The 15,209-nt window shown below is 46.6% G+C and overlaps 1 protein-coding gene across 2 annotated transcripts in view; it reads right to left on the reverse strand.

The window, feature by feature from the left end:
• Positions 1-3,982: 3,982 nt before the first annotated feature.
• Positions 3,983-15,209, reverse strand: part of ADGRD2 (adhesion G protein-coupled receptor D2) — a 1,057,913-nt gene continuing 1,046,686 nt past the window's right edge. For both annotated transcript variants that reach the window (XM_069609449.1, XM_069609450.1), the window contains exon 26: positions 3,983-4,580. In XM_069609449.1, the coding sequence (XP_069465550.1) occupies positions 4,567-4,580 (14 nt within the window). In that variant the 3' untranslated portion in view covers positions 3,983-4,566. The remainder of the gene's footprint in view (positions 4,581-15,209) is intronic.

Consider the following 15,209-nt stretch of genomic DNA (forward strand, 5'->3'; position numbering starts at 1 on the left):
GATTGAACACGGACGTTAGAGCTCGGCACATTCTGGGAGTAGAAAACGTTGCTGCTAACTCTCTCTCTCTCGTTTACAGTGGGAGAAGTTTCAGGGGAACTGTCCAGAGGTGAGCAAGACGATGACCCCATTCAAGGCGCAGTGATGGGGCATGATTGGGGGATCTTAGTTCTTTAATCCACACCGCTCTGGCTCCCGGCACTGAAAGAAGATAGAAGGGGTGCTGGGAGCGGTTCTTGGCCTTTCAAGGCGAAATGTTGATGGAGGGGCAGAGGGGAGCGACAGTGCCCGCCTTTGTCAGATGGGGCAGGCAGACTGGGAAAACCAGATCCTGGATGACTTATCATTTGGCAGTAATAGCGCATTATTTCAAGCTCGGGGGTAAGTCCGACCCCGCCAAGGAGCACTACATTTTGATGGTAATGAAGGGTTGGGCTAAACAAACAGACCGGAAACCTGATGTAAGGAGGCCCATCGATATTGCTGCACTGTTTAATTGAAAGCCTACGGTCGGTTTGCCATAGCAAAGAGGAGAGGGTTTTGTTCACAGCGGCCTTTGCATTGGCTTTCTTTGGAGCCTTTAGAGTAAGCGAGTTGGTGCCTGAAAATAAAGAAAGCAAGGGGCTCTGGATTTTTAAGGTTGGAGGCTGTACAGTTAACGAATGAACGGGTATGCGTTTAGAGGTCCAAGACCGATCAGAAGGGGAAAGGGAGAACGGTCACACTCTATAACATCCAGGGCAGCTTAGTGTGCCCAGTAGCAGACTTGACAGCCTACCTCCAGGGAAGGCAGCCGGCGGGTGCGGGTTCCCCCCTTTTCTTGCACGGGACTGATCACCTTGAGTCGTTTTCAATTCAGGAGGGTCATGGATATGGCATTGGAGAAAATGGGGGTAACGGGAGGGGTGTTTGGTACCCACTCCTTCAGGATAGGGGCAGCCACATCAGCAGCAGAGGTAGGCCTGGGTCCGGAAGCAATCCTGAAAATCAGGGGATGGAAGTCTGGGTGTTTTAGGAGGTACATCAGGCCGGACAAAATCTAGTGTTAACAACTTCCTTCTCATCTCCTTTCAAGAGACGGTCCATCTGGGTAGTGGGGCATTCATTTGTGTCTAGAGCCGAGTCAAGCTGGATGGCAGAAAGAGATGAACTGACCGCCAGCGAGTACAGGATCTGGTGGCACAGGGTGCCCCGAATGAGATGGGCACAGCTGCAAGGGCTCTTCAACAAATTGCTGGGTAAGCTGCACAGACCTGATGTCTTGATTATACATCTAAGCGGCATTGATTTGACAAGCATGGAGAGGGGGGCTTTAATGAGGGAGATGATGTTTTCATTGCAGGAATTGTCCTCGTAGTCGGGCGAGTCCTAGATCTTGTGGGCTGAGATCATTCCAAGACAGGAATGGAGGGGCGCTCAGAGTCACTCAGCGGTGGAAAGGTTGAGCAGAAAGTTGAATGGGGCAATGGCAAAATTTTGCAGGGGCAGAGGTTTTCCCCAGATCAGGCATGGCCTGATCAATTTGAAATCTCCAGAATACTATTTGAAGGATGGAGTGCATTTGTCAGCATCGGGGATGGATCTGTTTTACTGGAATTTGTTCATGAAGCTCCAGGAATTACAAAGTAGGAAAGGGGGGAGCTGCGGTGGGCGGTAACCCACCTTTGGTGTGGCAGTGTTTGGTGACCAGTGGCAAGATACAGACTCCGAATGAGCCGTGGGAAAGCTGGAAGGGTCTTCGCTCTTCTTGGGACCAGCACTTCTTGGGGGCCTAAGCGGTGGGGGCGCTGGTGGTAGCAATGAGGGCTCAGCTTCCCCTGAACAAAGAGCACTCTCCCAGCCAAGGAACACCTGCAAGGGCAGGCGGGTCTAGGACAAAAATGGTTGGGGGAGCTTTGGTCTACTGTGGACTTGGTTTGGAAACGGGGAAGCAAGTTTTGGAAATCGAGCAGTCGCTGCCCCTTCAGAACTATTTTCACAAAGTTTGTTTGCAGTGTTTTGAGTTTATTGTGTTGTGAAAATCAATCTGCGGCCTTTTAATGACAACAAAGACATGTCTGATTCTGCACCTTACTGGGTGGGATATCGAAAGGGGCAAAGAGAATGAGCAAATGTGTTGGTACAAAGATGGACAAATGACCAGGCTATGTGACCAACAGTCCATTTTGAAAGATTTATCTGCAACTTTAGTGCCTTAAAAGCATATGTTCTGAAATGGGTTCCAAAATGGCGCATTTAAATTATCGAAGATGTACAATTGTTCCGCAGTCGAACATATACTGTGTGTGCCCATTAGAAAAGCATCCCCCCAGTAGAACAAGGTCTTAGCCCGCAAACCCGCTTCCCACTCCAGCTGCAGCTGTGCGGTAGGACGCCAGTGCCCACCAGTTCCGAAAGCCTTGCATCTGTCCATTTTGCTAAACCGTTTGCTTCCACTTGGCGAGAATTGCCTGTTAAATAACTATTTCAGAAACTGCTCTATGGTATATTAAGAGCTGTAAAATGCTCTGAATGTTAAACATTATGTAGTTAAGGCACAGCGCTCCGAGGCTTGTATGTCTGGGGTAAGCTCTTAAGAAAAACTGGAGGAAAAAATAAAGTGCGCCACTTTTGCCTCACTGCTGCATTTGGAAAAAATAATGGTAAGCAGTACGACAATAGCAGAGGGGTGTGTCACCCTGTGAGTGGGTGTGTGTGGTAGGAATACACCCTGGGGGTACCACAGCGCCACAAATCTGTGAACAGCCACCTCTCCTTGAGCCAACACGGCGGAACTTCTCAAACGTCACAGAATCATGAAGTCTCTTTTTACACCTTTCATCTTTGGCCATTTTGTAGTCTGAATAATGTGCCAAATGTCTATTCATTGTGAAAGATTTAACTTCAATCCCACCTCAATTTTGTAAATCTGCCCCCTTTCAACCTCCCACAAATGCATGCCTTTTGTGTTTGTCAAGCAGCTCCATTTAAAACCTTGCAGAAGGATGAAAGGCTGAAAGGCTGAGTTGAGTTTAAGAACAGACTAAATCAGTAACTCACCCCCTGAACTGTGCCTGAAATAAACCTTTAATGAGTTTGTAAAGAATTCTAAAAAGACTAATTATCTGGTATTCCCATTCTTTCTTATTGAGGGTCACTGCTGAAAGTGTTAGACACTTATTTTTTTTTTTTAAAGAGGCCTGAACAAGAAAGCCAGCCACTCCAGAAACAAAGAGCCACATGGCGCAGGCCTTGCATTAAAAAAACAAAAACAAAAAAAAACCAATCTTATTTTTTAGGGGTAGCAAGGGAGACCACAGGGGTAACAAGGGCGACCTCAGGTGACCCCTAAATGACGACCCGGCTTGCCAAGCGGGTGACTCCCTCCAAAAGCAGATGAGTTGAGAGAGCTATGCATGCAGTGTTACTTGTTGCAATGTCATCAGGTGGCACAAAGTTCCAATAAAGAACTAGAGGGCCAACATTCCATGGGAAGCTGCATCAGCCCTGGAGGCCATGCTGGTGGAAACAAATACGTCACTTTCCGTGGCAGCATTTCCACCAGCAAGGCGTCCATGGCTGCTAAATGATTGGATCACGGCTGCCTCACTTTTTGCTCTCTAAAGTATGGACTGTTGGCCCTCTAGTTCTTTATTAGAATTCTGTGTCAGGAAATCAGAGGGTAGTAAGAGAGCTGTAAACCATCTGGCGTGAAGGGTCCTTTGATGTCACTTTCTGTGATGTCACATGGGGTCGAAGGTCACCTGAGGTCCCCTCTGCGAGCTATAGGACCTTGGGGATATTGCGTCACTTTCACAAACCTTTTCAAAGACACTGCATTGTTGACCCGCTCCTACCAGGAGGCACACCGACCTGAGGCAGAGGTGGTTGGGCAGCTGTGTTAGAAGGCATATGATAACAGCCACCAATGTATTTCGATGAGAGCAGCAAAACCCAACACTTTCCCTCGAGTCATGTGCTCATTTACTAGAATAAACTGAAATAGTGATACTTTGCCTTTAATCCAGCATAAGCCAAACTCTACAATGCAATGACGATTATTTTTGCAGCATGCACTGATATAGACTGGTTGTTGTGCGTGTCTTCTGACTGCTGCATGCAGGCAATCACTGGACACTTTACATGGGTTCAAAACACTGAAAGGTAAGAAGCAGACAAGTGTGTGACCATGACAACTAGACAGTTCAACGTGTTATTTATGGACCTCTCCTAGGCCATTGCCAGCTACGATTCACATACTTCTTCAGCAAAATTACAAAATTCATAGAAAATATATAGCAATTATAAGAAAGCATATATACAAAATTATGATGACTTGTTTTTTTATTTATACAGAGTTAAGCAACACGCTGTCCGTGTCTTCTGGAATGTATGTTCTGATACATATCAGCTTAAGATAAGGCTGGTGATCCGACTTGCACTCGCAACGTCGTCGGTGTTTCAGCTGTGGAGTGCCGTGGGACGCGGCTTACACCTTCCCTTCGGAACCGTCCCCGATGGTGTTCCTGTGTCCACCTGTCTGCGATGACGGATATCCCGATTCAGGATTGACGTCGCAATCGTCTTTCACCTGCACCCAACTGCAGAAGAGACAGCAAAGAAAGCTCCTTGTTATTGGCCAACCCTTGCCACAAGCAATCCTTAAATCTCTTTTAGTCTCTCGCCATCTGCAAAGCAATCTTAAAAATGTGTGAGCGAGAGCTTTGTGTCAAGCCTCCATCAAATGTTCTTATCCCAGTTATAAATCAGGACATCTGCCCATATTGCTCAGAAGAATCGGAAAGCCCTAGGCGAACGGTCGCGCGGCGTTGAAGCAAAAAGTAGTCAGTGTACGACAATAGTGTCACACAACCTCTCCATGAACACATGCTCAGGATAGTCCTACCAAGTAAGTGACATGTCTTGTCACATTACCTGCTGGTGGGGCCTTCATCACGGATCAAGGCAGGAATGTGATGCAGCACCAGGCACAGCACATCATCACAGAAGCCCATCAGGTAACACCACATTGCTTGCAAGATGTCCACAATAAACCATTAGTTCGAATATACAGAGTCACCATTTAAGGAGCTTTATACCAAACCATAGGTCGCTGAGATACGTCTCCAAAAACAAAATTAAGAAATATAAAGCTTGATTCTCCCAATAGGAAGTGTTTGTTCTAGAAATATCTCCCACCTCTCTTCGGTCTGCCTGTAGAAGGGTGCCCATGAGGATAATGATGAGATAGGTCCATGGGGCAGATCAAGGAAGGGAGGAAGAGGCATGTCTGTCTAATTATAAGGACCTCCTCTGGGCAGCGTTGGAATCTCTGGACAGCGTGGGTAGTGTGTGGTAGGAGGCGGTGGGCCATATGGCCCTGAAATCACTTTTCCTGCCTTTTTTACGCAGTCTGATACCGACTTGGTTTGTCTCAGGTCACCAAGGTCTGTGGAGCTGCACATGCACCATGAAACAGGGGTAGCCACCCAGCTATCATCCAGGTGTGTTGGCTTACAATTCCCATGATCCTTCACCATTGAGGCTGCTACCTGGGGATGAAAGGAGTGTAGGTCAAATCCTCCAGAAGGTGACAAATTGGCTGCACCTGCTGTTAAGGATGAAGGAGATGCAGGTCACGGGGCCTTTGCAGCATCTACTCTGACTGTGGTCAGGATTGGGGAAGGTCCATGTTAGGTGAAGACACTGTCTACATTGAGTGCCTCCTAATGACATCAAGGGAATCCTAAAGTTTGGCTCATATTTCCCTCCTCTGCCTTCATCACCAAAGGCGCTGGGGAGAGGCTGGTCAAAGTGAGAGGCTTCTCCCAGAAGGGGCTAGCTATGAATAATGGAATGGAATACATTGTTAAAAAGGACCCAAGCCTTGATTTGTGAATGATGAAAGTCTGTGCTTTGCCCATAACACCAGCGATGGTCGAGTGAACGAATTTGGACTGAGTTCATCCTTCTATCCTTTAATTTACTAAAGTATGTACTCCTACGGCCTCCTGAGGGCCCTTTATTATTCTCTTTCTCTGTCTCTCCCTCCCTCTCTCTTGCGGCCCCTTTCTCTCTCCCTGCATGTCAATTGCTGTCACTATCTCATTTCTCTGTCACTATCTTTCTTTTTCTCTCTCACTCTCTCTATCTTTCTATGGCTCTCTATCGCTGTCTCTCTGTCTCTCTCTCTCTCTCTCTTTCTCTCTCGTTCTCAGTCTGACTCTCTCTCGCCCCCTCTCAATCGCTCCCTCGTTTTCTCTTAGCAAATTACCAAGATTGCAAATGCAGAGCCATCCAGGAGTGGATGCACAGCAGAGCAAAACACCTTCTACAAACATTAGAAGACATCCGACCAGTCAGAAGAATGGTATTAGGTCAAATAACCTTTTTCTTTAGAAAGACCGCACAGTGACTGCACAGAGCGGTCTTTCTCAATCAAACTGTCAGCCCCTGCGCCACACACGAGTGCGTGCAGGGGCTGACAGGTACGACGAGACAGAGAGGACGAGCTGCAGGAGTCAGAGATAAGTGTGTGTGTAGTGTGTGTGTGTGAGTGTGTATTTGTCTGTTTGAGTGTGTGTGAGTGTGCCAAAACGTGTGTGCATGCAGAGGTGCATGGGGGCAGTAAGGAGCAAAGGGGGGATTTGAGGGTGTAAAACCGCCCCGAATGAAAACAAAAATGTCAGTGGTGTCCCTTTCCTGTTTTCTGGGTGGGTGTCGCATGAAAGCGACCAAAAAAATCTGTCTTTTTGATATGCGACCGCCAGAAACCGGGATAATGACACAGAACCAAAAGAATTCCATGCATCCTAGTTGGACACTTCTAAAAACACTTCAGACAGTGATAAATGTGAGGGCACACCCGTACATGGCATCACTATGAAAAATCACTGCATACATTGAATCCCTCCGCTCTATTGCTTTAACACGATTTGCCCATTATTTAAAAAGAATAGATTGACTCCCACCCACTTTTTTGGAGCTAGCGCTTTCATGTTTAACTCAATGCATTATGCATGTATGATGAATGCATGTGTGATGAATGCATGTGTGATGAATGTATGCATGGATGTTGAGATTTATAAAGCAGGAACCTAGCTGGGAAGCAAGGGAGCGCTGTACCTAGGGGAGGTCAGAAGAGGAGTTACACGTAGGGTGCAGGGATAGCAGAGGACCTGGGATGCGTATGGGAATCATGGGAGGCGGGGACTTTAGAAGGGGAAAACAGGTTCAGTGTAACGATCAATGGTTGGTAAGATGGTTTTTGAAGAGTAGGGTCTTCAGGTCTTCTTGAAGTGTAGCATGGTGTGTGCCAGTCTTATCTGCATTGGTAACTTGTTCCAGAGACTGGGGATATAGCAGGAAAAGGTTTGTTTCCTGTTTTTTTCTTTTGCGGGTCCTTGTTTCCAGCATGGCAATTTTTTGGCTTCTGGTAGTGCACTGGCCGCCATTGATAGTGAATTTCCCGGCCAGGTAGAGTGGTCTTTTAGTTGTGATTGCTTTGTAGTGGATGGAAACAGCCTTGAACATGATGCATGCTTGAAGGGATGCCGGTGCTGCTCCTCCAAGGATGGGGGCGATGTGGTGAGAATATCCTGACCCTGTGATAAGGTGTGCTACAGACTGCTGGCTGGCGTCCAGAGGTGCCAAAGCGGCAGCTGGGACTCCTGCTTGTAGGACATTGCAACCATCCAGATAGGATAATAAAGGTTTTGCACCAGGTGAGGTTTCCTAGGACAATGAAGTGACTGTGCAGGGTTGAGATTCAGGAGTACTCTTGATATACAGGTTTGGATTAGGGGCAGACAGTGCTTGAGTCAATGGATGTCCTCAGGTATTATTTTTTTATTATTATTAGAGTATTTATTGAGTGGGGACCTAGCTTCGGAAATGTCGGGTCTGTCAATTCCTCTCCGTATAAGAGTGACTTGTAAACAAGTTTGTGAAACCCCACAATATATGCTCACCTGACATCACGGTCTATAGTAAGTGGAAAAGCCTCCCGTCCTTCTCTATTATTCCGGGCAGGAAATACCGGCAATCAGAGTAAGGAAAGGGTAACCCTCCTGGGGACGAAAACCCACGTGCACAACAGGCGTTCTACCCTTCTTTGTGTGGACCAGCTTGTGAGCAAAGAGCTACCAACAATGCTGATCCTGATACCGGGATGGTGAATAACAAAGAATGTTTAAGAGGTAGGAATTCCGTGCAACGACAAGCGTTCGCTCTGTAGAGCTAGTAACAAAGCCGAGTAGCGTGGAGCACAGGGGGATCCTCACTGTCTTGGTCAGAAATGAGGAACGAGTTGTGTAACAGGAAGCAGGTACAAAGATGAGCGAGTTGGGCTTCAAGGGAATGCTGGGGAAATGCGATATATGAAAGTATCGAAAGGCACGGTGCGATGAAGGAGACAGAAAGATGAGAAACGAAGAAAGGAAGGCAGGCTTGATACTCACTGGCTTAATCGGGTATGAAAGAAGCAAAGCACTGGGCTGCCGTTTGCGGGTTGCTTTATCCGGATCTGGGAGAGAGGCCAGTCACCATCTTGGAAAAAGCTAGACCGTCGAAGCAGATTCAGTTCTGTGGGGCAGAACAGTTCCATTTTGGAAGGGGCATGTTGTTTTCTAGTGTGAATTCTCTTCCATGTGTGCCACAATGGCCATGTTGGGGAACGAGAAGTGACAGGAAAGCAATGGAGCACTTTAAAGTCATAGAGGGAAGAACATAGTGAGGGAAGCACAGAAACATGGAAGCAGGGTGCTAAGAACAGGAAAGGGAGTGCAATTGGTATTTGGATAAAGCTGAGTGTCATCTGCCTTCTGCTGTATCTTGATATCAATTGGCAAGGAGTTCCCCCAAAGGTTCCAAGTAGAGAATGACAGGGGACCGAATGGAGTTGTGCGTAACTCATGAGGTTACTGGGCAATGCTGGGGTCTGTTTGGGATAATCTGGATAAGGTGGTCTCTTTTGGAGAGGCATAAGGAGAACCACTGCAGGACTAATTCAGCAAAACTCATGCTCACAGTGACGAGTTTGAGGAGGACTCCATGGTCAATGGGTTTGAAGGCATCACAGAGGTCAAGGAGAATGGGTAAATAGGTGTCTCCTCTGTCCAGGATGTGATTGTAATCTGACGATCTCTGTGCTGCATTGTGGTCGGAATACAGATTGGTAGTCCTGTAGGAAATTGTAGGAGAGTTTACTGAGTGATCTTTTAATGCAACTGGATGGGGATGCCTTCTCAATCACAGGGGAAATGTAGATGTGTGATGGGGTGATTGTTTGCCAGGTTATCTTGGTCGAGCATGGGATTCTTTAACAAGGGGCAGATCGGTCTTGTTTTTAGTGCATCTGAGAAGGTGCACTGCGTAAGGAATGCGTGGATGACATTGTGATGGGGGTGTGTGTGCTTCACCTTTGATGCCCTTCTCAACGGAGGAGAGGAGAACTTAGCTGGTGGGTTTGAGGATACAAATGTGTTGTCTTTCTTCTTGAACTGTTATGGTCTGGTATGGGTGGGAGGTTTGTGGTGCATTTTGACTTGCCAATGTGTTGTCTTTTTTGTCAGGGAAGAAGCTGCTGAAGGCATACACATATTAGTGGATTGTGTTTTTTCCGGCTGTAGCAGGGGGTTGAAGCAGTGCTTCATGGCTTGGAAGAGTGCTCTGCTTTTGTTGGATGGTTGCACGATGGTTGTCGCCTAGTAGCTTTATTTGGCTTTGGAGATTAATGTTCCGCATGCTGATTAGAGAGTCCTCACGGTTATGAGTTCTTCCAGTGGTTGCGATTACATCCAGAGCGTTCCTGTTCTGTGGATGGCGTGGTACTTGATGACTTCACGAGTGCAGCATGGTGTAGAGGCTTATGTTTCTTGAGTTGAAATTTCAGTGGATGCCATCCTGGCATATGAGGCAGTTGACAAGATTTAACAAATTCATTGAGCATTGTTCTGCATCAACATTTGCAACACATCAGACAGGAAGTGGTGCGTTCATTGCTAATCATATTAATGTTCTATTATTGCCTTAATGGGGTAAAGAGTTAAGTGTGAGCTTTATTATCCTAGCTACAGGATTCCATTATCAGTCAGCCATAGGGTTCAATAAAGAACAAATCAGGATAGTTACGGAGGCATAGACAGGGTAGGGCCTGAGCAGGCAGGCAAGGCCCACCCAAAATATGTAAATGCCCCTCAGAGTTTATTATTTAAATATTTGTGTACATTGCCCTTCATATATCAACACCAACGGATTTTGGATACTGTGCCTGGCAGGTACCAGGTATCATTGCTTGTGGCTTTGATGACATTTAAGCCCACAATCGATACTACAGTAAACAAGGTTAAATGAGTTGCGTTCATTAAATAGGATTAAGATTACATTAATTAGTGTGACATATATCAATGTTTTTATTGACAAATGTAAATTGCATAATATGCATGATGTGAATTTAGTTTTGCTATGTAGGTGTCTAAAGTTTAATTTTAAACTATTTTCACACTTTTATAATCAAGACAAAGAGAGGAGAAATTCCCTTATAAAAGAGGCAATCCGGCTAATAGGCAGGAAATGGGTACTTCATTGTGCGCAGAGCCCTAAATGTCATGGAACATTTTTAGATGGTTTTCATGAATTATTTTAGCATTTCTTAAATATTTCTTCTAACCCTACGCACTGGCTGTCATGAATGTCACCCATATTACTGACTCTCGTCGTATTTAATTAACCTTTCTTTAAAAATACATAGTTGCAGTAAAATTGAAAACATTGAACTCTGTTTATGACTGTGCTATGACATTGCCATGTAATGAAATGATTGGTATTTGCCAGGTATTGGTTTAAGAGCCAGGGTGAGAGGTTAGACCCCTGGTGAACCCCACAGGTGGAGAGGAAGATAGATGATAGGAAGGACTCCCGTTGGACCTGGGAGGGACGATCAGAGAGGAAAGAGGTCAGGCCAGTGCCTGATCAGTGATACCCATGTTATCACGGAGACGGTCGAGCAGGATGGTGTGGGTGACTGTGTCGAAGGCAGAAGAGAGATTCAGAAGGATGAGGACAGAGGGAATGTTAGAATCCAGGTCGGAGAGCAGATCTTCACGGATGTTCAAGAGAGCAGTTTCCCTGCTTCTGGGCGCTCTGAAGCCAGACTGGTGGTCATGAAGATAGCCAACAGAATCTGAGTGAAGGTTAAGCTGAGAGATGGCCAGATTTTCCAGGAATTTGCCCAGAAAGGGGGTAATGGAAATTGGGTGGTAGTTAGCCGGACAGGAAGGATCAGCTATGGGTTTCTTGAGAAGAGGATGCACAAAGGAGTGCTTCAGAGGGGAGGGGAAGGATCCTGAGGCAAAGGAGTGTTTGCAAAAATCAGCAAGGGCTGGGGCGAGGGTGTCAATGTGGTTCTTGATGGTTTTAGAGGAGCAGGGATGAACCTGCTTTGACAAGGCTTTCATAGATCAGATTTGTCTAGCGACCTTGTCAGGGGAAAGAATAGGAAAGGAAGAGAAGGACGGTGGGGAAGTGCTTAAAGGGGGTGTGTGCAAGCGCAGACTGAGAGGGAATAGGAGGGGCAGGAAAGGAGAGGGTTGATAGGATGTCCTGGGTTTTTTAGATAAAGTGTGAGGCAAGGGCATTGCAGAGAGCCTGGGAGGCAAGAGGAGGGGCGGAGACTGCTGCAGGGTTGGCAAGATCCTTGCAGATTTAAAAGAGTTCGGCCGAGTTGTTAGATGCCGCAGAGACACGGGCTTGAATGTGGGCTCTCTTCTTAGTGCGGACAGAGAGTCGGTATTGCCTTTGTAGCAGGCGACAGGCCAGTTTTTCAGAGGATGAGCAAGAAGCCCTCCATTTCCTCTCAGCCGCCCTACACTTACCTTTAAGTATAGCTAGGTCGGAGTCATACCAGGAATTACACTTGGCTTTTGACTTCAAGCGGATCCTCATGACAAGGGCAAGAGCATCAAGACTATCAGAGATAGAAGAGTAGAGAAGGGACAAGGTTGCGTCGGGGTGTGAGTCTGCCAGAGGAGGAGGAGGGGGAGAGAAAGTGGCAGCGAAAGCCTCAGCTGACACACGCTTCATAGGTCGGATGTCCGAGAAAGTAAGTGGCAGTGTTGGGGTGGGGTTGGCTTGGTGGGAAGAGAGTGAGAGATGGGAGGAGAGAAGGCAGTGGTCACTCCAGGAGAGAGGAGTGGTCAGAGGGATAGAGAGGGGGAGGCCAGGGGAGATCAATACATCAAGTGTGTGTCCTGCAGAGTATGTTGGGCCAGAGGGGAGGATAGAGAGGGAGCGGGAATCACAGAGGTTGCGAAAGAGCAGAGATGAGGGACAGGGAGAATCGAGGTGGATGTTGAGGTCACCAAGGAGGAGGAGTTGAGTGGTTGAGGCCAGGAGGGAGGAGGAGAGGTCAGCCCACTCAGAGAGAAAAGAGGTGGAACCATGTCTCGGTAAAACCGAGGACATCAAGGTCCAGTTCTTCAAGGAGGTGGCAGATGTCAGAGGAGTGTTTTACAGCAGAGCGAGAGTTGAGAGTTGCAAGATGAAGAAGGTTGCGAGCCTTAAAGACCTTCCAGGGAGGGGTACAAATCAGAGGTACGCCCTGCAGAGTTGTGGAGGTAGCCTGAAGAGTGGCAGAGGAGGAGGAAAAAGTGGAGGAGGAACAAGTGGGTAAGGTAGGCAAGGAGTGAGAGGAGGGGACAGCTGGAGATGAGAGGAAGTTGATGAGGCGAGGGAAATGCCTATCGAAGAGAAGGAGATTGGCCTGAGGACCTTGGACCATGACAGTGCCATTTAGGTAGACATTAAGGATGACTCTGGAGGAGTCGAAAGAGGCATGATGACATCCCAGTGGGTGCCACCATTAATGGGAGAGGAGGAGATAGGACAAAGTACAGAGATCATATGGCGGTCAGTGAGGGTCTGTCGGGAAGAGGTGCTGGTATAGGTATCAGCGATAGGTGACCAGGGTTTGAGGCTAAGATGTCCTTTTTAAATTTCTTTTTCCAGACTTAGTGAGAAGGGAAGAATAGTTGATAGAAAAGCAGTTGGAGTAGACGGGAGAAACAGAAAGCGCCATGAGTGGAAAAGAGAGGAGGCAGAGGGAGGAGTAAGCAAGTAAAGCTGTATTGAACAGTCACTGGGCTAGCAGGTTACAATCAATGGCCAAAGTTAGATGCAAAAATACACCCAAGTTTGACTTTCAAGTAAATGCAAAAATACACCCAAGTTTGACTTGTCAGATGATAGAGGTGAGTATAGATAAAGCTTTAAATGAGTGCATAACAGGGGGAGTTTAGAGTACCCTCCACGAAGGAAGTACAGGTAAATCAAGAAGGAGGGAACTAACCCAAACAGAATATGGTGAGAGAGTCATGGCAGTCCAATAGTCCAGGGGTAGCAGCCTCAGTGAGGGTTTGGCTGTTGCAGTACGTACCCTAAAAATAAGAATATCATACAGAATGATGAGGGGAGCTTGAGATATTGTTGCATTGCCATTATAGTTCTTTCCCCCAGTGGAACTCGCCTAAGGTGAGACCGATAGGACTCCTTGGAGCAGGGAGATGGATGTTTTGTAGCTCTGGCATGGAGGGGAGCGAGCACATATTTCTCTATAGCACCGGGACTCCCAGATATTGGTGATACCACGATGCTGAGAAGCAGGGGGACGGATCAGAGGAGAAGAAAGGGTTTGCCTGTCAGGTAATAGACACATGGGGCTAAACCAAATACCATGAGTCTATCTGGGCTCTCGCGACATGACACCAAGGTAGGACTACGACACTTCAACCTCAACCTCCCCAAGAGGTAATGATGGTATAGCCCTTAGAGCATGGGGTTTGCATCCCTTTCCTCTCCCAGCGTTCCTACCATGTACTCTGCATTCATCTTTCACGCAGCCAACACTTGTCTATGTCACCTCTGGCAAACGGCCTGGAGGAGCACAGTGTACATATCTGGGATTGCCTGTGGTGGCTAACACGGCTACCAGGCACTCTTTGGCCAACATGTTAATAGAGAACAGACAAGCACTACTTAGATCCATCACTCATCCATGCTTCACTAAGTATACAAACACTTCTCTCTGAAGTTTCAGAAAACTGCCTTCACAGGAGCATACTCGTCCCCATTTTTCATCGGGAGAGTTTTTCCAACACCGCACAGTACACTTAGATATATGCATAATGACACCAACCACATGCCCTCATCCCCTTGTCCCTCAATGTGTCTTGTCACCTCATTATTCCTGTATCTATTGTTTTCCTTATTTCTACTACTCTTCCTTACTCTTTGTTACTCTACACTACTGTCTGGGTATCTCTGGAAGGGTCACTTTGCCCCAATGTATCAGACAAGGTCTTAGTGGTTCCATGTGATGTCCCTGCAAAAAGGCCATGTGGCAAAAAATGTCCCTGCAAAAAAGCTGTGGTTTGCAGAAACATTATCACTGTGAACCTGTGGGGGCACCCCAGCAACCCCTGTTTTAAAAATGTGTTTTTTCTTCCCCAATGCGAGCGTGGGACAGTCCCGCTCCCCTTATAAATGGTCAACATATAATGTCGTCACAGCCTTTTCCCGGTGACTAGGTGTATGGCAACCATTTGTGTGGGGGTGATGTCACTGGATACCATATTAGTACCGTTACAGTGGTAATTGGCTTGCGACAACATAACTCAACATGAACAAATTCACTTTTTGTGTCTGAGCAAAGTGTCTGTCCCCTGGTGCTAGTAATGCTCAGTATTAGACCACCACAAACGCTGTTCTGCTGCAAAAATGCATGGATTTCTTTTTTTTAAATCCCCTATGTTTTTTTTTTTTGCTAAGGTGCTAATACTGTGTAAAATGGTTCTTGCACCACTGAACTGTCCCTGCAGGCATAATGCGCGGTATAAAAATGTAAATAAAATTTTTAAAAAAATTATGCCAACACTGGTGGCAGAAAAACCCTGTCGCCAGCAGCAGGCACCGGGTTCTGATCCCTGCATGCACGCACAGCCAGTAATATTATATATTTGGTATTTCCAAGCACTTGCTGCCTGCTAATGCACCACATACGTTTTTTTTAATATGAGAAGGTTTTCGATTGTTTGTTACTCGTCATTCTTTTTGCTTATTAAATTGTGATGTATTTTTTATTATTATTATTATTATTATTATTATTATTATTGTATTTATTGAGCATGGACCTAGCTTCGAGAAGCAACAGAGCGCTTTACAGAGGTAAACAACAA

Source organism: Ambystoma mexicanum, chromosome 8 (genome assembly GCF_040938575.1).
Source record: "Ambystoma mexicanum isolate Mex_15411 chromosome 8, UKY_AmexF1_1, whole genome shotgun sequence".
Lineage (NCBI taxonomy): Eukaryota > Metazoa > Chordata > Amphibia > Caudata > Ambystomatidae > Ambystoma > Ambystoma mexicanum.